This window comes from Synchiropus splendidus, chromosome 5 (genome assembly GCF_027744825.2).
Source record: "Synchiropus splendidus isolate RoL2022-P1 chromosome 5, RoL_Sspl_1.0, whole genome shotgun sequence".
NCBI classification, from domain to species: Eukaryota; Metazoa; Chordata; class Actinopteri; order Syngnathiformes; family Callionymidae; genus Synchiropus; species Synchiropus splendidus.
Genome location: NC_071338.1, coordinates 10275774 through 10296235, shown reverse-complemented (window position 1 = coordinate 10296235; position 20462 = coordinate 10275774). Strand labels below are relative to the sequence as shown.

Here is a 20462-nt window from a genome sequence, read left to right as displayed (position 1 = left end):
TTGCGAGTGCGTTGGACCTTATTCACAGACTTCAAATTGTTGATTTCTATTGGAGAGCGGATGTACTCTAGAAACGACTCTGTTAGGTTAAATGAAGATGTTACTTGTGTTTTGATCCCATGTTGTTCTATAATTATTATTGTTAAGATTGAAACTAGCCTTGAAACAAGAGCAGTGTTCACTCTCGCACGCACGCACACACACACATAAGTACCACCCGTGCCGCAGTTCTCTCACTCACTCACACGGCGCATCCTCGCGGATGAGTCCAACTGACGGTTGACTCGTCGGAGGAAAGGCACCACTGTGCTGATTTTGGACTTTTTTTTCCACAGCGGGGGACACCCTTGGGAGAAAGTTGCCATTTGTCACACTCTCTCCCGTGTGAAGGCTCGGGATCATTGCGCAGAATCCGTGCTCACCGAGGCGCGGAGCCTCCACGGGTGGAGTGGCTCTCCTCCTCAGCTCACCACGATGCGAGTGGCGCGCTGATGTGTTCGTGGATTTCAGGCTCAAACTTGCGTAAAGACTCTCATTTGGCACAAGTTCTCCCAGACCGTCCCGGGCGGGAAACCGAACAGCATGTCTGCCATTCGGAGGAAATTTGGCGAGGACTATCAGGTGGTCAACACCAGCCGGAGCATGACTTTCTCCGCGCCGGTGAAGCGCAAGCGGCAGCGCTTCGTGGAGAAGAACGGCCGCTGCAACGTCCAGCACGGTAACCTCGGCGGGGAGACCAGCAGGTACATCTCTGACCTCTTCACCACCCTGGTGGACCTCAAGTGGCGCTGGAACCTGCTCATCTTCATCCTCACCTACACGGTCGCGTGGCTGGTCATGGCTTCCATGTGGTGGGTGATCGCCTTCATCCGCGGCGACCTGAGCCACGGCGGCCACAACGAGTCCTACATTCCGTGCGTGGCCAACGTCTACAACTTTCCCTCCGCCTTCCTCTTCTTCATTGAGACGGAGGCGACCATCGGCTACGGCCACCGCTACATCACGGAGAAGTGCCCGGAGGGCATCATCCTGTTCCTCTTCCAGTCGCTGCTGGGCTCCATCGTGGACGCCTTCCTGATCGGGTGCATGTTCATCAAGATGTCGCAGCCCAAGAAGCGCGCCGAGACGCTCATGTTCAGCCAGGACGCGGTCATCTCGCAGCGGGACGGCAAGTTGTGCCTCATGTTCCGAGTGGGAAACCTGCGCAACAGCCACATGGTGTCGGCGCAGATCAGGTGCAAACTCATCAAGGTGAGCGTGACTTTCATTCAAGTCCATTAGCGCGCAAGTGCGCGTTTTTAAATCCTAAAAATGCAATTATCTCGGACTGCAAATAAACGACAGTGGCTTCGTTTGTTCATCGAGTGCTCATTAGATCTCACCAGAGCTTTTCAAGTCATGCATTGAATTATCATTCATCTCAGAAGTGGACTCAGTCCTCTGAGGGCCAGCGTGATTTGCTATGGTCTTACATCCATTTGCAGCCAAAACATGAGCCGTGGATTGTCTGTGAGAGGGACAGATCTCCCTACATGCAGTATAACAATATTCCTGAAAACATTTTTTTCTCAAATTTCACTACAAATATTTCCTTTACTCTCGTGTGCCAATGACCCGGAAACATTTCTGCAGTTCAACAGAGTATGAGTGACCATTTGCAGCCAAAAGGTGAGCCTTGGATTGTCTGTGACAGGGACAGATCTCCCTACATAGTGTAAAACAATATTCTTGAACACATTTTTTCTCAAATTTCACGACAAATATTTTCTTTTTTTCGTCACTCTCGTGTACCAATGACATACAGGACCCGGAAACATTTCTGCAGTCCAACAGATAAAACCAAATAAACAATACCAATATCAAACTAAACTAACTTACAGAAGATTATAATATTCAACCATATTATAAATCACTGACCCTTGTCTGTAAGTGTACGAGTCAGGCAGAGCCATTTAGTCAGTTAAACTTTAGTCTGTTTGTTAGCGACCAGACCACAATATAAAAATAAAATAAACAGAATATAAGTGCTGTAACATCTAAAATCATTGCGAAAAGGTTAAACCATATTCACATATTCTTTATACATCAGAAAATGTATTTTCACTTTCCCGTGTTTCTTCAAATTTGATTTCTGATTGTCCAGCGCAAACATTAGCAGCCAGATACCACGAGGACAGCAGTGCTTTGCTTGACACAACAGTTGGTCGAGGATGATGAATCATGTCCGTCAAGTGGCGATTAACTTGTAGAGGCGGCGGACCGACACACTGAACACTGATTCCACCAATTATGCTCTATGAACCCAGCATTTAGCTTTCTTACTCTTGAAGTGATATGAACGCAGGTGAAAGAAGACAAGGTCGATAACTCGCCACCATTAATGCGTCAATACATTTACAGAGCCTTCATGTGTCAGGAGAGGAGCAGGCCAAAGAAAACATCAAGTATTGCTTATAATAATGGAAACTATTACTGTTGCTGCAGAGTGACAATACAATAAAACAAAGGAGAAACTTATATGAAAGTCAAGTCAAAGATGACATCTTTGCTAATGTATTTCATGGATGGCGCTCTTGTTGAGTGAAGACCAGACCAGTCTCAAGGATTTGTCTGTAGGAGCTGACTGTCTTCTCACCCATGAAAAATTGGGACTTTACCATGAGATACTATTATTATCGAACGTGATTCCTACATGTGAACAAAATCTGTGAACAAAAAGGTGGGAGCCCAAAGCTATTTTATGGGCCTGGATGTGGTTTAAAAAAAAGGTTTGATGAAGGGAATGGCACTGCAACGTTGTCCATTAAAAGTATGAACTTCGCCGGAACCTAACCTTGAGTGAGTCGTTTCCATCCACATCCACAGAAGGCTGACTTCTTAAGAGCCAAGCTTGTGTGTGATTAACTGTGTGCTTTACCTCTGACATTCTGCGAGGGGGATGGACCACAATGATTTACTCAGGCTGCCTGTAGTTAAACAGATGAGCGAGACCATGGTCCGCTGGTTAACTTAATAAACCCAAATACGCCTGATATAGCACCATGGAGAGCACCTCTGAAAAATGAGCCTAACTTTGTAGAGGATTAACTCATAAACAGACAAAGATTTCGGGTGTCCCATTGGCCAATCTCTCACTCCAATGATTTCGGCGATACGTCATTTTCCTCTTCACGCTGAGCACTTGAAAAGGTGTGGGAGCTCTTTTCCTGCTTCCAAGATGCTAATCCAAGCCATAATCGTCGTAAGTTCCACGAGGGCGTGTCTGAAACAGCAGCTCATTGATAGCCTTCCCTGCAATAACTTTATTTTGAACATAGGTCTTACAATAAAATATGTCAAGAATATTTCACTGTGTTAATGAAGTAGCGGTTGTCATACTTTTTGTTAGAGAGTGTAGAAGTTGTTGATTTGGAGACAGACTCAGTGTGATACCATTTTAATGGTGCTGTTTTCCACCTCCTCGAGTGCACATCTCAAAACTTTCTTCCCCGGTGACTTCATCCTTCAGTCCACAATGAGACATCTAGCTGAGGTGCCCTCGACTCTGGAACCCTCTCTCTCAGTGCATCATAACAATAGACCTCCCGTACAAAACCCACTTTGAAATCACATACCAAAAATCCTTATTTCAGACCCCTCTATACAAGTAGTGTGAACTATCTAGCTTGTTTCTTCTCATACATAGAACTAGATTAGACTCATGAGGAAAAAATGTTTTTTTCTTACCACAATTGTATAACAATCCATACTATTTTCCATGACTTTGTCATGTCCTTGCAGTGATCTTATTTCTTAAATACACTCATGTTCATGTTGAGCCCATATGACGATATTAAGATGTAAGATACTCAAATACTCAAAATGCAACTTCAGGTACTTCAAGGTATTTTTGAGGATAGAATCTATTTCATTGCATTTGAAAGCAACTGCACACTTATCATCAAAAGAATAGGTCGGGGGTCACCTACCGCTTTGCAACTGCAAGCTATGACCAGAAGGGCAACCATCAGTTCTGAGAACACACTTCTGAGATACCTGATATTCCTCAAGTACACTCATCAGGTTCTCAATTCTTCACAAAAAGAAAGCAGGGTGTAGCAAGAAAGGAAGCATAAAATTAAATGTAATAAGATGATTATTATATGAAAATATATTTTTTTAAAACAGGCCCGCGGCCCTTGGTCTCTGCGGGCTCTCTGGAATACATTAATAGTGAATGCCAAAAACTGTTCCAAAATGCAAGTCAGTTAAGAGCCTGACTTGCAGATGCGACCTCTGATGGGAAATGCGGAAGGGAAAAGAAGAAAATGCCCCGAAGTTAACTTTAATGTTGCCGTTAGAGTTCTGATGATGAAGACGGCTTCGCACTAATGACCTGCTACAGTCTTGGCCTCACTCCACTGGCTGACTGATCTCATTCAAATAAAACTTAAGACCTCGGCTTCTGCAACGCACTGAATAATCTCCAATAGATCTCTTCAACGCTGAAAACATCCCAGGAAATATTCGATGGTGTGAGATCATTCCTGAGAGACAGAACTTTCTGTTACAGCCTGGAGAGTTTTGAGTCTCTGCTTCTGTTGCTGAATCACCATCAGGCCACTGGAGATCACCAGTAATAGTGTAACAGTCATAAATCTGAATATTATGCTTCAGTAAAATGTGAAAAGCAGTATTTACCACTTAAAGAATATAAGAAAAGAAGCAACAGGAAAAGCATTGAGAATGAGGACCTCCGCCAAGCTGCTCATTTACACCTATTTATACATTTATTTTTATTTAAAACAGTGATCGCCCTAAATCAATTTTAATCATCAACTTAGATACATTGTTTCAAGCATTAGAATATCATTTGAACAGCTGGTGGCAGAAGTGTTCCAAAACAACACCAGAATGTAATGTTTTCTTTCTTCATTTTCCTATAAATGCCATTGTCTTACATTCGTTTTTCTTTGTTTTTTTTCCTTGGTGGAGGCAAAAACACTGAGCTCCTTGCCAGAGGGAGAAAAATGCTTGCGTTTTCAAAATAACTATTTACACATGTGTATTACTATTTTTCAGATTTACAGAAATAGATTGCAAAATTAAAAAAAAATGTTTGTTTTTTTTAAATTTCTGAATATTTTCGCATGAAACAATTTGTAACTGAAGCTAGCTATTAACTATATATATTGTTGACTGAACAAATCATATAAACATGCTGACAATGAATCCCACTTTACACACTTTCACACACTCACACAAAGATGGTGATGACCCATTTGAATGTCATGCATATGTTAGTAGGAACAATGGCAATATTTAACTTAAAAATACAACAAGAATCACAATATATATTATACAGAGGTAGGTAGTACATTCAGAAAAGTTTATTTTCTAATGTTTTTCAGTGTCAATTAACATGAATATTCCCCTTGAGCAGTGCTACAGAATGTTAAATAGAGCAAGATAAACTATCTGAGCACTGTTGCTTATCTTTCTCTACAGCAGGTTCCTTATTCTCCAACCTGTCTCCTGGACTATTTTCCATTTCTATACCTGCCTCAATGTAGCTGCAGAGACAAAGTTATGCAAGTAATCTGAGCGTTTGCCTGTATCCTCAATTAGCGACTTCTATTATTCCATCAAGCTTCAGGGTTGGTGCAGAGTAAGAGCTATCTCCATGCATCAGCCCTGCAGCAGTGCACAGTGAGAGCACTACCTCAGTTTGTTTGCATGTGCGCCGCTCAAGGTCACTGCCTGTGGGTTGGCCCCGGTACTAACTGGACAAATGAGACATGATGCAGTAAACCCCAGTGATTGAGCCGAGTAAGCCGCCTGTGATGAATTTATAGAGGAGAGCCGGAGAGAGGTTGTAAATTCTTACGGGACCAGGATACACTGGATTTATCCACAAGATTAAACTTGGTGACATTGGGTTTGCTAAATGTCAGACCCCTGGCTCCATCCCAGACCACTGCAGTATTTTCTGACATGTTCCCTGTCTTTCACAGTCGATGTCACAGCACCCGGGTTAGTGAGACCATGTTGGTCCTCTGTGTTTCTTTCTCTCGGACCCATTTTCTATGAGCCAAACACAAACACAGCCTCCTGACCACAACAGAAACAGAGGCTTTTGTGCACCAAGAGCACATTAAGACATTAAAATCCAATTTGGAGACCACACATGGTGGTCAGAGATGGATCCAGACCACATGCGCTGCAGTTGTAAAGTGAGCCTCGGATATTGGTTTCTAAACACGCAAAGTAAATGGGAGTGATAGCAACAGAAAATTCATAACCTCAGTACAATAGACTCTGGTTCTGTTTGTTCACATATTTACTTCACATTACATATTTAGTTTATTAGCAATTCCTCCATTTACCTGAGGGACGTAAGAGCGTTCCTATTTCAGACATATCATCTGATCGCATGGTGAATGTTGAACGTCTCACTAATGGGTCGCAAATATCAGCGTCAGCGTGAAACTAACTGTTGTGTTGTTAGGATTTTCTCAGAACAGACACTAATAATCGACCACACAGTCAAAAATATGAAATGGTTCCCGTTAGATTTTTACAAAATGAAAGTGAAGCTGGAGGCTTGTTGTGTTTTTGCTTGAGATGATTCCTAGCGTGTCCACTTTGGAGGTAGCTTGCTGGGCAGATACGGGAACAGACGGAGAGTCTGCATCTCTACTCCGGCCCGGGAATCGTGATCCATCACTGAGCTGTTAGGAGATTCCTGTTGGTAGGAAACAGCAAAGAATATAGAATCACAATGAAAAATTACCAGTGTGCAGACCAATTCAAGCAGCTTAGTCCCACCCAAATTTTTTGAGCATGAAAAAATTTGAATTTTTATTCATTCCATTGATTTTTTTTAGCATTTGAAATATTGTTTATGCCTCTAATAGTCAATTTCAGTAGCCAGTGCCCGAGCTTGGGTGGGGGTCTGAGGGAGCTTTATATAAAATAAATGTTTTATTCCCTTTTCAATGAACAATGAACAGATCAAACAAACAATGCAAACTGCACTTGTTAAATACCCGAATGCTGCCTTATCACCAGTATCTAGGGTCCAGGTATTAGCTGCTGATAGCTCACCTCCAGTCTTCGACGACAGAACTCATCCAAAACATGAAACCCCATTGGTATTGGTAGATCGCTGCGTGAGAATGAGATGGTGGGATACTGTGCTGCCATAACTGTCGTACGTGTTGGCGGGAGGCTATGTGTTGCGGTGCGAGACATTGAATAAAAAAAATAAGCATCTGCTGGCTGTGGTCGTAAGTACGGGTGGACATAAGTCCAGCAGGTCGTAAGTCAGATGTTACTTGTAGTAGGAATGTGATAATTTACAGCGGCACCAGTTCCGGAACCATGGACGAGTGAAAGGCCTCAGTGTGGCCAAGATTGCTGTCGGGTGTAAGCTACAGGACACGGATGTTAAACCAGAGCCAACAAAATTCAGTCATATAATCTCCTTTTCTGGTCTTTTTTGTCTGTAGAAATCTGCAAAAATTTGGGATCTCAGCTGGTGTACCAGTGGTTGTGGTAGGAAACAAACTGAAGGTTCATATTACGCCCCCTTCTGGGCAAAAAAGAGAGTAAAATTACTCCTGCTACTGTCTGTCTGGATTTATTTGAATGAAACACACTGTCATTCAAATAAATATCTAAAAGAATACATAAAAAAGTAGTATTATATCTGAAAAACTGAAAAAAACACAAGTGCTTTGTCAACCTGTTCACAATGTCTCCGGCCCCTACAAATCCTGCCAGTCTAAAAAGCAGCATGACAGGGGAAGGCAAAGGAACAGCCAGTTCCCCAGAGGGAGAGAGTGACAGCTGTTTCCTGTCTGGTTCACAGAAGCTCTTCTCGGTGTGAAAGTCCACAGCAGGAGATAAGCGATAAGGGACAGTGGTATCAGCTGAGGATGCATATGTGGTGGCTGACTGACAGGCAGACATGTGAACACGTCCCAGTGTATCTGGTGAGCTGTCACACGTGGAGAAAGTGAGAAGTGTAAAACCACAATGCTGCTGTCAAGGGGCTTGAAACATCGACCCTCTGTGTCACATTGATGATGTGATCCAAGACAAGGAGCCGGGATTTACACATGGTAAAAAGATGCACAGAGGGTTAAAGAAAGAAGAAAAATCTACACGTTTCCCTCTTATGACATGAACAAGTGTGAACCACAGAGACACTGGCAAACTTGCGCACACACATCCTCATCAGCGAGAGTCCTGATGTGACAGAGAGCCATGACACCCCTGTGATGTCACCCCAAATTGACATCATGCTGTTGCGTTTGGATGCATCTGCGCCTAGATTTGTCAGCATACAACAAGACACATTTTCTGAATTTACATAGTATTGGGTTGTCATATATACGTTTCTATTTCTGTCAATCTAAAGTTCCTTTTTCCTCCTTTCAAATCAGACACACACACACAGACAGACACACAATCTGAGAAGTGGAAGTGAGTCAGCTGGGAATGAGCTGCTTTCACTCGATGTGATTCTCAGGTGGCTTGGTAAATGAAGCGCTTTCCATCAGGTCCTCCTCCAAACACCATTAATTCCCCCTGGTGGCACTGAGTGTTTAGCAGAAGTAGGAGATCACACACCTCCCTCGCCTTGCTGCACCCGTTCTCTGGCGGAGCTGCTCTTTGTTTGATGCAAATATTTATTCCCAAATCTGGAGCATTCTAGGTCGTCTTAGTTAAGAAGAAGCAGTACCTGCACTACGAGAAATTCAACTGTAATACTGGTTCGATGATCTCTGAAAACATCAAGAAACTACCAATGGAGCCGCTATAGCTTGCTTGTAATGTTAAACCTCCACCTCCAGGAGATTACCAACACAGCTTGGTAAAATGTAAAATATTGAAAGGAGAAGGAGAGTGAATTAGAAACTATTTTGGGGGAGAAAAATGTACAGTAGTTAGAGCAAAGGAGTGCGACTTTTCTGACTTGCGTTTCAATTGTTGAACTCGTATGACTACTTTACCAAAAGCACAAGTAGCGCAAAGCTGGAGCACCGTGGTCTCGCTGTGATTTGACCTGAGGAAAGCAACATTGCACGATCTTTGGTGCTATATGGACACTGAAAGGGAACATAGAGCATTGTGGGAACAGAGTATGTCCTCTACTGTGTGTGTGTGTGTGTGTGTGTGTGTATACACACGTGCACTAGTGCCAAGACGCTCTGCTGTCCATGGTGCCAAGTATCAAGTAAGGTCATCTAACATCACAAGGCTTGATGCCTGTGTCAGTGTAGGTACCAAATGTGTCTTGTGGACTATGACTTTTTTTTCTACTTTTTAGTAACTTTTTTGTACATATTAGCGGAAGTATACTGTGTCATCGTCAGACTAGAAATTAGTTCCACAAGAGGGAAAAGCTGGTTCATTGACACACATTTGAATAATCGTGTCTGCCGTGGTGAGTAAGAACTCTGATTTGTGTGATGACAATTAACTTCACATCTGAACACAACAAAGTTTGTCGTCTGACCAGGAAGTAGAACATATGCTTTGCTAAAGACCTGGCTGACAGAACAGAATTGTTTTCATTTCAAGTTTCATTTACTCATAAAAACGTTTTTAAAAAATCTGTTTGTAAACGCAGTATGTGACCTCATCACCTGGACACATTCCACAAGACACAAGGTCTTTGGTACATACACCTGCATGGCTCTGCTGTAGTGATGGGCCAGTGAGGCTTCATGAAACAGTGTCCTTATTTTTAGGGCCTCTTCGGTGGCGTTTTATTGGAATGGCTGTTCAAATACAAAGATTTTAGAGAAGAGAGCGGCATCTATTGGGCTCTGAAAATAAGGACACTGTTTCATGAAGCCTCATCAGCCCATCCCTGCTCTGCTGGCTTCAAAGCAAAATGCGACTCACAGTTGAACACATATTGGACCCGTGCTACTTTTCAAACAGAGTGCTCCGCAGAATAAGTGGAATTGTTGCATATGTTTAGCCACGTGCCGAACCAGCTTCTTGCTGCTGCTCCCACTCATGGTGGAAACACTCTCACTGGCATGAATTGAAGCAGATCAGCTGTGACACTGCAACGCTCATGCTTGCTTGTGCTGTGACTGACAGTTGAGTGAATTTTCGGCTATAGTATACCCGAGAGCATGCTGTCTCTTTTGTCCACAATGGTTGTTCGACTGTCAAAATGAATGATGTACGAAGACTTTGTGGTTATATATCCAAAGGCACAACACAGATTTTGATGCCACCGTCTCTATTTCCCTGTTGACAGCCAGTTATTCCTGTGTTTGAAATCTTGTTCTAGCTCCAAAGAATGCTACTCAACTCTGTCCCGCTCAACGATAGCTAGTTATATTTTCAGCTAACTTGTGTATGGGGTAAAAACCAATGAACTTGGGAACGTTGCCATTATGTTCCGATGCTGCTGGTGAATCAGAAGGATGAGGCGCTCACCAGGGCGAGCCGGGGGCTGTGGGCACAGACGTCTTCTTGTGAAATGTCACACTTTTCTGTCCTCAACATCTCTGTGAATACAAATGACAGCCTGTTTGCCATCTGCGGCTCTTCGCACACAGGGGCCCAGAAAGTCTTTGCTACAAACTCTGAGGCTGAACATGCAGAAAAAAACAAGAATAAAATATTGTGGAATATTTAAAATGTGAATCACAAAAACTTACTGCCTCAGAGGGAAGGTACTGATCACCAGGGAATAAAAAAAGTAGTGTTTGTTGACTTAATTAAAAGATGAATAATTCAGATGAGGAGACAGATGTGCACTGCTTGTCAGTCACGGTGTGCTCTGTGAAGGCCCGGCTGTCCAAGGTGTCTCCTGCCTCTTGTTCGACGTAGCTGGGCACCGTAAAACTTGGCGCATCGCTGATATAAATAATGTATTATTTCAATCATACATTTGATGACCACTAGGCAGAAAAAGAGCCTCTATTATGCATTTTTAAAAGCGCCCCGATAAAAGGAAGTTTTAAAACGTCACTGAGAAACTAATCCATAAATAACTTGTGGGGTAGTTTATTGCCAATAGAGTGGAAATGGGTGGGATATTCTCTTTCAGATTGTTTAACAAATGGAATTAAAAAAGGCAGAATCCGTGTGAGGCCTCTCCCACTGTTCCAGTTTCATGATGGTCTTCATTCAATTTTAATCAGATGACTACAAGAATGAATCTGTGGATGCTGAGCTCAGTTACCCGCGAGCAAACAACAGTCTTTTTTTAATGCCTGGACATTTTTTGCGCATGAATTAAAAATGTTTGTGCGCTCTTTGATCATGTTTTGGAGTCATTAAAAGCAAAAACATGCTCCAACTGAACAGATGAAAGCAAACCCACTGAAGCACATTTGGACAAAACGTGTGCATGCAAACAAGGAAGATATATAAGCAGAGCAGAAAAAAGAAAACTCACCTTTTGAGTTGTTTGTCAAGAGGACACCTACAGAAATTGTGCTACTGCTGTAGGACAGGTGAGACAGTCACTTGCTGTGCCAACCCCTGATGGGCACTGATGGTTTTGACCATTCAGCTCTCTTGCTTGAGTCAAACTACAGTTACTCTTGGACTAATAACAGTGAAATGGTGAAAGTAAAAGCTGTCATCCAATATTATTTAAGCAAGAGTCTTGAACAGTTAACTTTAATCCCAGGAGGGGTCATTTATTGTCCTTTTCTTCAGCAAAAAAATGTCACGTCTAAACTTTTTTTTAATGATAATCAGTCATCCCACTTCCCACCTGAACATAACCACCAAGTATTGAGTTATGCTCAAAGATTCTAGGAGCCTGTTTTCTGATAAATGGAACACAAAATGTTTCCTTCTAAGTGTCTGTACTTTAGCGTCAGTGATGTGAAGTGATATCATTATTTATATTATATTACTATCTATGACGACGAGCATCAATGATTGTTTTTTTTTATCTCTTCTTTCACAGCAGCTATAGGGAACAGCTCCCATAGACTTCCATTAAACATCCTGGGTACATGAGAGTGGCATTATACAAGATTGATTTATTTATTTGTTTCGATATGCAATGTGGTTCAGTTTAGTGGTTTATATATGCTGTTGTTTTGTGTACATATTTGTATACATATCTAATCTAAGGCCATTACAGCAATGTGTGAGTAATTTAAAGAAAATACTCCACTACAGGAAAATGTAAATACCAGGTGATACCTGTCTCTAGAACTAATACAATGCATGAATTTCTTGAATTGCATTTCACTCGCAACCGGAACTCACAACAACATGACATAGTGTTTCCCCCACGTAACAGAACACTCTTGTCCCAACAGTGGTTTTCATTTTATTGTATTTTATTAATGTAAAACAACTCATTTCAAGTTAAAAGATAAGTTTGTGATCAATAATATTTGAGGAGAACAATTAGATAGTCATCTGCGTTTGACTTTTTAACATGAACCAATAGGAGGTGACTTTGTATTAAAAATAGCAGTGACGCACATGAACATGCAAAGAAGTTTACCCATGTAATTGAATCAAACCTTTTCTTATTGTTATTTATACTCTGTAATAGTAGGTTTTGAGTGTATAAATATAAATAAGAAGTGGTTCTGGCATATTCCATTCTAAATGGCCTCAGTCTACTGTTCATAATTACCCCACCCACAAAGACATTCAGTTATTAATCCTCTGGTGCCTGTTCCATACACAGTGTTGCTGTGGTCTGGAGCCTGTCCCAGCTATTGGCGGCGGAGGCGGGAGACACAGTGGTCACCAGTCCAAGGCAGAGTCGCGACAAACATCTCTCATTCCAGCTGGAGATTCCGTATCATCCTTTAGCTCTGACAGTTGCATAATGTGCAACACATTTTGATGGTGTTGTGCAAAGTAACCAAATCATTTCATGCTGATACACTTGAACAGCTACAACAACTTATGTCCTCATGATAAAATCCTGAATTTTGGAGGCCCATGATGTGAGTGTAAACAGTGTTATTCATTCATGCAGTTTTATTTTATAATGAAAATGCATTATTTATCTGCCTGTTGTTCTGGCTGATCTGTTTTTCATTTGTCTTCAGAGAAACATCCTGCTCAAAGCTTCAAATGTCTTTAAATCATTTTTTTTATGATTTTCATTTCTGCAATTCTGCTACTGAAACCGAAAATGATGAGTGCCGTAAGACTCTGAGTAATTGTCCGAGTGAAGATGAGTGGTAGTTAAACTGCAGGCTCGCGGCGTAATTCCCTCTAGTGACGCCGTCATTACTCTTAAATAGGAACTGTGATAAAAGTAAAACATGAAGCCACACCAAACTTTTGAATAATTCATCTGCACACAGCAACTGAATCTTTCATGCGGGAGAATGTGGTAGATAGGGACCATGTTGTATGTCTGTTTGTGTGTGTGAGAGTTAAATCGGGGCATGAGTTGTTGTTGCATAAGAAACAATCTCCCTGTTAACCAGCTGAATATCTTTGCGATACATTCATAAGGGTCAAAGGCAGTGGCTGTTTGGGAGTGTGGATGATTCTCAGGAGTACAAGGTGGTGGATCTCTGGGTAGCACTATGATGCAAGCTTTTTTATTTTAGTATTAAAGGCCATAAAAGGCACACTATTGTGCATTCTTCAGTCATTGACTCTCACTGACACACACAGTAAATGAACAGACTCACAGGTGTCATCTTGATTAGACGTTTGTAGCTGTTTTTTCAAACATTAAAACCATGTCACACATATACTTTGAGGTGGACTGTGTTTCTGTCAAGGTGATCTCTTCCAGAAGATGTACAGGCGAACGCCCTCTTCCCCTAGGACCCGGATCCTTTGAGGGTGTCACATAACAGTGCTTGCTTCCCCATGTCTGAAAATCAGTAGGCGAATTAATTGGGTAAAATCGAGTACAGTGTAGGTGTAATTTCCAAATTAAATTACTTGTAATGGATGAACATCCTTCTTTCATATTCCAGTGCATAAGGTGATATTTCATCTAGCTAGCACTGTGGATCACTCTTCAGACCTGTATAATTATTCTGACTGCTGATTTCAATGTGTGTTGCGTTTACATTCACTGTCATGACTGTGTCGCTGCGGGAGGGGAATATATCAGTGCAACAAGAGAAAAAAAAAGAGGTCGATGCACCATACTGGGACGAGCTGAACTCACATCCAAAGGCTGGGTACCTTGAAAAATGTCACGAAATTGGTAGAATTGATCCGTAGGAGGTGAGATCTGACATGTAAACCACCTGTATATGAACAAGTGAAGGTGGTCTGTTGTGCTTTGGATTGATGCTACTCGTGTAACACATGCCTTGATGGAATTTCTGATTGAAACATTCCGTAAACCCCCGTGAGTCAAGAGAGGTTATCAACATCAGCCTCTGTTTGCTGCCTTGACCTACATATGCTCAACAAAAAATTATGTATAGACACCAACATGTGTTGAGTGTTTGGATGGAAAGTGATGTTGCTGCTATCCAGGCTGTTCTCTGCAACTTTGCTTTGGAAGAGACCCGGAGTCCCTGTCTCTTTTGAATGAGAACAGTACTGGGATCAAGTGTGGCAGTGAATATTTGCACCACGATAAAAGTTTAACAAGCGAACTTTAACAAATGAGCGGTGCAGTGAGCTGGCGAACAACAAACCTTCCATTTGACCTAAAAGCCAATAATGCATTGCAGTTTTCCCACTCTGTGACGTCACCCTATCGTGGCCGATTCTGTTTAAGTTCAACTTGTCTTCAAATGTGTAACTTATTTAAACAATTCAGCCACACAACATGAATTATAACTCTTGGAATAACCCTGTTTCCATTTACCAATTTGCCTGTGTCCAGTCGCGGCAGACCCCAGAGGGCGAGTTCCTCCCCCTGGACCAGTGTGAGCTGGACGTCGGCTTTGGGACTGGGGCCGACCAGCTCTTCTTGGTGTCACCGCTCACCATCTGCCACGAGATCAACACCAAGAGCCCCTTCTTCGATTTGTCGCAGCGCTCACTGATGAATGAGCAGTTTGAGATTGTCGTCATTTTGGAAGGCATCGTCGAGACCACCGGTCAGATTCCTCTTTGGTCACTTCTTACATTTACTTCGTCATCTTGAAGCTTGTGGCATCTCTCAGCAATATAAAATATAATCCAGGAAGCTTAATAATTTCACACTCTTTAGTTATTCAATAACACAAACTCTTGTCTCATATTTTTTTCATGCCGGCGTTTCATTTCCCAGGAGCATTTTTCATATTGTCAAAGCAGTAAAGATCAAATATAATATTGCACTCCACATCATTGCTTAACAGCTTTTATACATACATAATCATAATTCATGTTTTATTCATGCAGTTTAAATCATTTGCAAATCAAAGCACAAGTGTATTAATGACAGCAATGGCTGTAACGTAAACAACATATCTTGCAAGATGACGTGGCCATCTTCTATCTGTCATCGTCACATCAGTCTTTTGGATGATTATGATTTCATTTCCTCTCCGTCGCAGGAATGACATGCCAGGCTCGGACTTCGTACACCGAAGATGAAGTGCTGTGGGGCCATCGCTTCCTCCCTGTCATGTCCCTTGAAGAAGGCTTCTTCAGAGTCGACTACTCGCAGTTCCACAACACCTTCGAGGTCCCGACGCCTCCCTACAGCGTCAAAGAGCAGGAGGAGAAGTCGCCGCTGACTTCCCCCAACCCACTCCCAGTCACACAGACTCCCTCATCTCCTCCGCTGGGAAACGCTGCCCGAGGATCCCGCAGGGAACGACTCCTCTCAGCTGACTACGCGGACCACATTGAAGATCAAACATCCCGGCTTCCTTCTAAACTTCAGCGCATGAGCTCCACCAAAGAGGAGCACCTGTGGCGGGCGCTCAAGAGCGGGCCGGCTTTGCCTGGGGGGAAAGCATCGAGCACCGGTGACCTGCCGCTCAGCATTCAGCGGCTGAGGTCCAGCTCAATTCCTGCCGCCAGACACGGACACCCAGAGGAGCAGGTCCAGCTGCTGTCACTTGAAGTAGATGCGGAGGACGTAGACATGGAGAAGCACAGGCTTCCAGCGGCCGTTAGCAGCCTAACTGCTCCGACCCCAGCTCAGATCCCATTTGCAGGGGGTCGGCCAGAGGACAACCTGCCCCCCAAACTGCGCAGAATGAATGCAGACCGCTGATGTTTGCAGAGACAATTATGACTTGAACCATTTGAAAAAAAATGAATCAGGCTTGGTGGGCATTGCATAAAACTAGAACTACTGTGATTTTGAAGATTTCCTGCTGATTTTGTGCAGGATTTTACATCTGCAGGCTTTATACTCAGCGGTCCATTGCCCCAATTCCGAGGAGAACATGATAAGCCATCCATCCGCTTCTACTGTGAGCCAGTTGGAAAGATCACCATTGGTGCCACTTACTTTCACTCACTTTTCATGAAGTTGCCAATTTAGCTTTCATGTATAGCTGAGCTATAGCTATATAAATATTTATATTCCACAGCCAACCACACAAGACCATCAACGATTTTGGGCAGTATGATGACTTTCTTCGGTTATTATCTCAAAGGTTCCATCTCCTGTGATGTGGTGGGAAAATCGTCCCTCATACTTGACATAAAACATGTCCAGTCATATGACTTTCTATCTTACTCATTTCAGCACTGTAAGTTCACAGAACTTTGTCTCAACCGATGAGGAAGAAGGGAAGAGACCCTCCCCACGTCCCTCCCTCGCTGTGCCACTTCCCACCTCTGCCCTCAGTACTCAATCTGGCCAGCAGGGGCAGTTCGCTCAGAAGTGTTGTTCGTGAGCGACTCACTCAAAGAAAGAAGCTGGCATCTCACCAGACTTGGCAATGTTTTGCTAAATCTGGCAGCTTTCCAAATCCTCGCGGCAACTTTTATTGTGAAAAGCAACTCGTGACAAATTGAACAACTTTTTTTGTGGGCCAGGTTTCCGTAAAAAAGCACTTATTACGGCCATCGTCAGCCTCCCCCCTGATCCAAAGCGCTAACAGGCGGTCAGACTCACTCGCTGAAGTATCACAGAGTCAAAGACTGCAACAGGCTGTGGATGAGTAGCGCATGTGCAAAGCCATTTATGCAAATTATTAAGCGTCTTTTTGTGACTTTTAGGACAACCAATAGCGACATTCGACACATCTGGAGTGGCAATGTGTTGGCATTATATTTACTCACTGTTTCTGCTGGTAAAGTCGTCTCCTGCCTCCTGAGTAGAGTTGCCTTGGGCAGAATGTCACACACCTGTTGTGAGGTGGCGAAATCTGGAATAAAGGCCACGGCTCCAGGCTGGGGCAAAAGTTCACATCTCAATTTCAGCTTCAATTTCTGCACTATAATATATATATATAGCCACTCTCCCACTTAGCTAAAAACACTGATCAGCAATGACTGAAATCATTGAGTTGTGATTATATTTGGTGGAGAGGAACATAGTGTGGTGGACAATAAGAAGCGTTTATGATGAACCTGAACGGGAACTATTTGCAGAAACAGACAGAATGTGCAACGTGGACATGAATGAATGAATGTTACTTTTATTATATGTTCTCAGTAAAACCTCGTCTGTTGTCTATACTCTGTTTTTGAAGGGCACGATGCTGTGCAGAAACAGGCCATGCTAGCTCACACACACTTTGACGTATCACACACCAAGTCATTGCTCTGGTCATTTGTCTTGTTCTGAATGGAAGACCGTCAATTGAACGATTCCACATTCAAACTCAAGCAAATACTGATGTGAATGATGATGACCAGGTCAGAGGGCATTTGGAATCGACGGAGGTGTTGAGCCACTGGTGGTTATGGACCTTTAACTAGTAACATTAGTCAGTCAAGTTTATAACAAGCCAAACTTTTTATATAGGGTCAGAACTAAATAACACATCACCTCTTCCACCCCTCAGTACTGCGCAACCCTGTCATTTTGGTACAGAAGTAGAAGCTGCAAGCGTCCAGGAAGCACTGACTGCATATTCACATGCAATGTTGAATTTTAAACAAAAAGAATGACAATGTTTCTGCATGAAAACGCGATGAACAGACTCTACAGGGCCCAGTTGTACACCAAAATTGTGGCTGGAGAATAAAATGCCAACCTTTATAGTTTTCTCATTCTTTAAATCCCTCCAGTCAATCCACTGTTTTATAGAACAAGCAGAAAGACTACTGCAAATAAACAATAGAGGGCAATATTCATGGCGTCTACCACAGCGTACCCATGCCAGCTGTCATCTCTACCACTGTGCACTCTTTGGTACTCTAGGTTGGGTGTTTGCATTGGCCCGTTATAACTGTGTCATGTATATATTAAATCGCTATTTGAGTTTATTTTCTTAGATCACACACTTATTTATTCAATTGTCAAGAGAATATTTACTCACTTCAGGGTACATGTATTAATGCAAGTCGAACTTCATGTTGTCACGGCGGAATAATAAATCATTTGAAATAACGTGGTGAAGAGTCATGACTTATCTTGTCGAATGTTAAACAAGGAATTGTAGCAGTCATCCAGAATGAATGATGTGAGTGAATGTGGCTGTGTGTGAGTGTGCCTGGATGAAACTGCTCCAGAGGAAGTAGGTATGTGTGTGGTGTTGGCTGCAGCTACAGCTACTACATAACCCTTATTTCTCCTTACCATTTCATGCATTTCATCCTGGCAATAGTTATGAGGAGAAACTGCTCAACATTCTGCAGCCCTCTCTCTGTCTCCCTCATCCTTCTTTCCAAAGCATCTCCATGGCTCCTTTAATGCCTGCTGTTCAACCTACTTCTGGCAATCAACACGCACCTCACAGAATGTCTACTTTCCTGCCAGTTGCTGCTCTTACCGCCTGCTCCGTGGCTTTGATTGAGGCATGCAACAACCATCCGCTGGACACACAAAGCATGGCACCTCCTGAGACAAGCCTCCTCGGCCACCTGGTCAACACCTACTGATAACTTTCACTGTATATTGATCTCAAACCACAACTCAGAATAATTCCAGACTCTCTAATGTCTCTATCTGACACTCGAGACAGTGTTTATATGTCAACTCATATTGACATTGTTTACATCCTTGTTGAAAGCTCACTAACTTTCAATGACATACTCAACAACAGCACCAACAACTGGGCTATTAAACACAAGTGACTCCTCTCGTGTTGCACTGCTCATTCAGTCAGTGCCTGACAGCATCGGCTGCTGTTTCCAAGGAAGAAAACTAGTCAAACTACTAAGAAAACTATAGCCATTCTGGAAAGACGTGACAGTCTGGAGAATGCCAGAAGTGACTTTAGTTTATCAAGACTTATCCTTGAAACATACTATCAGGGTTGTGTTTGCATGGAGTGCGTTGGAATGTGAATCCAAAGTTATTTTGTAAATATTTACATTAATGGGTAATGACAATGCAACAGGGTAATGATCTCTATTGCAAATAATCTTTTTTAGTATTTTGGATGTTGATTTGTTTGTTAGGGTTTGGATTGTTTCAAGAACATTTAATTTAGATTCTCAGGTGGTCGTGAATGCACCACTGAACGCATTGACCTGACGTGGAGACGTAAGGAATTTTTCCTTGGCGAGTGAGTATGGCAGAGGTGTTGGCGACAACTGCTCTTTTTCTGTATTTCCCTGGCAAGTATTAAACATCAAGCAACGACCAGGTGTGGATTAATTTCAAAACACATATGAGTACTATCACTACAGTAATACAAACAGCACATTCAGTTGTGTGAGACAACTTTGAGTGTGGCCTATTGGATAAGTAAAGTCATGATAGTCATTTTTAGTCTTTTTTTACAAGCATGACAAACAACTGACACTAACTGAAGAATGAATTATAGCTTGCAGTGTCCCAAAGTATCCAAACAAGACAGTAGGGGACTATCTTGACTATACTAATGTCATACTTAGTTAACATTAAGTTCACAACAGTCAAACCCTGAGCAACATCATGTCTTCTATGCCATGAATTCTTAACCATTTCAATCTCGTTGCCCACATTTTCCAGAACAAATGGTCCATTCAAGTAATAGAGCTGATTAATTACTCTGGATTCCATTTGTGTTCAATAACCATATTTAATCTGCTGACATGTAAACAAACCTAAAGCTTGTGAAATGACATGATACCTTGTGATCATCGCAATTGCATTTGTCATCCACAGGTCAAACAAGCAGGATCAGGTGCAAGTCATATTCATCAAGTTTAATAAAGAAAAAAAAGAAAAAAAGTGCACTTGATGCAAACTATTGAGAAAATTGGAAAACCTGTGTGTCATGAATGAAATTCTGATAAAAAAAAATACATATAATAAAACACAGTGTAAATATCATAAAATAAAAAGTGTGATGTACAGTGGTACCTCGGTTCTCGACCACAATCCGTTCCAGACAGCTGTTCGAGAAGCGATTTGTTCGAAATCTGAATCGATTTTTCCCATTACAATGAATGGAAAAAGAAATAATGCGTTCCAAGCCTTAAACTAGGCTTTTGTA

The 20462-nt window shown here is 42.3% G+C and overlaps 1 protein-coding gene across 1 annotated transcript; it reads left to right on the top strand.

Annotated features, from left to right (window-relative positions):
- The first annotated feature begins 250 nt into the window (after positions 1 to 250).
- On the top strand, positions 251 to 18399 carry LOC128758832 (G protein-activated inward rectifier potassium channel 1-like). The gene is made up of 3 exons (XM_053865207.1): positions 251 to 1251; positions 14807 to 15023; positions 15465 to 18399. The coding sequence occupies exons 1-3, from the start codon at positions 583 to 585 to the stop codon at positions 16130 to 16132; spliced, it is 1554 nt and encodes a 517-aa protein (XP_053721182.1). The 5' UTR covers positions 251 to 582; the 3' UTR covers positions 16133 to 18399.
- Positions 18400 to 20462: the final 2063 nt, after the last annotated feature.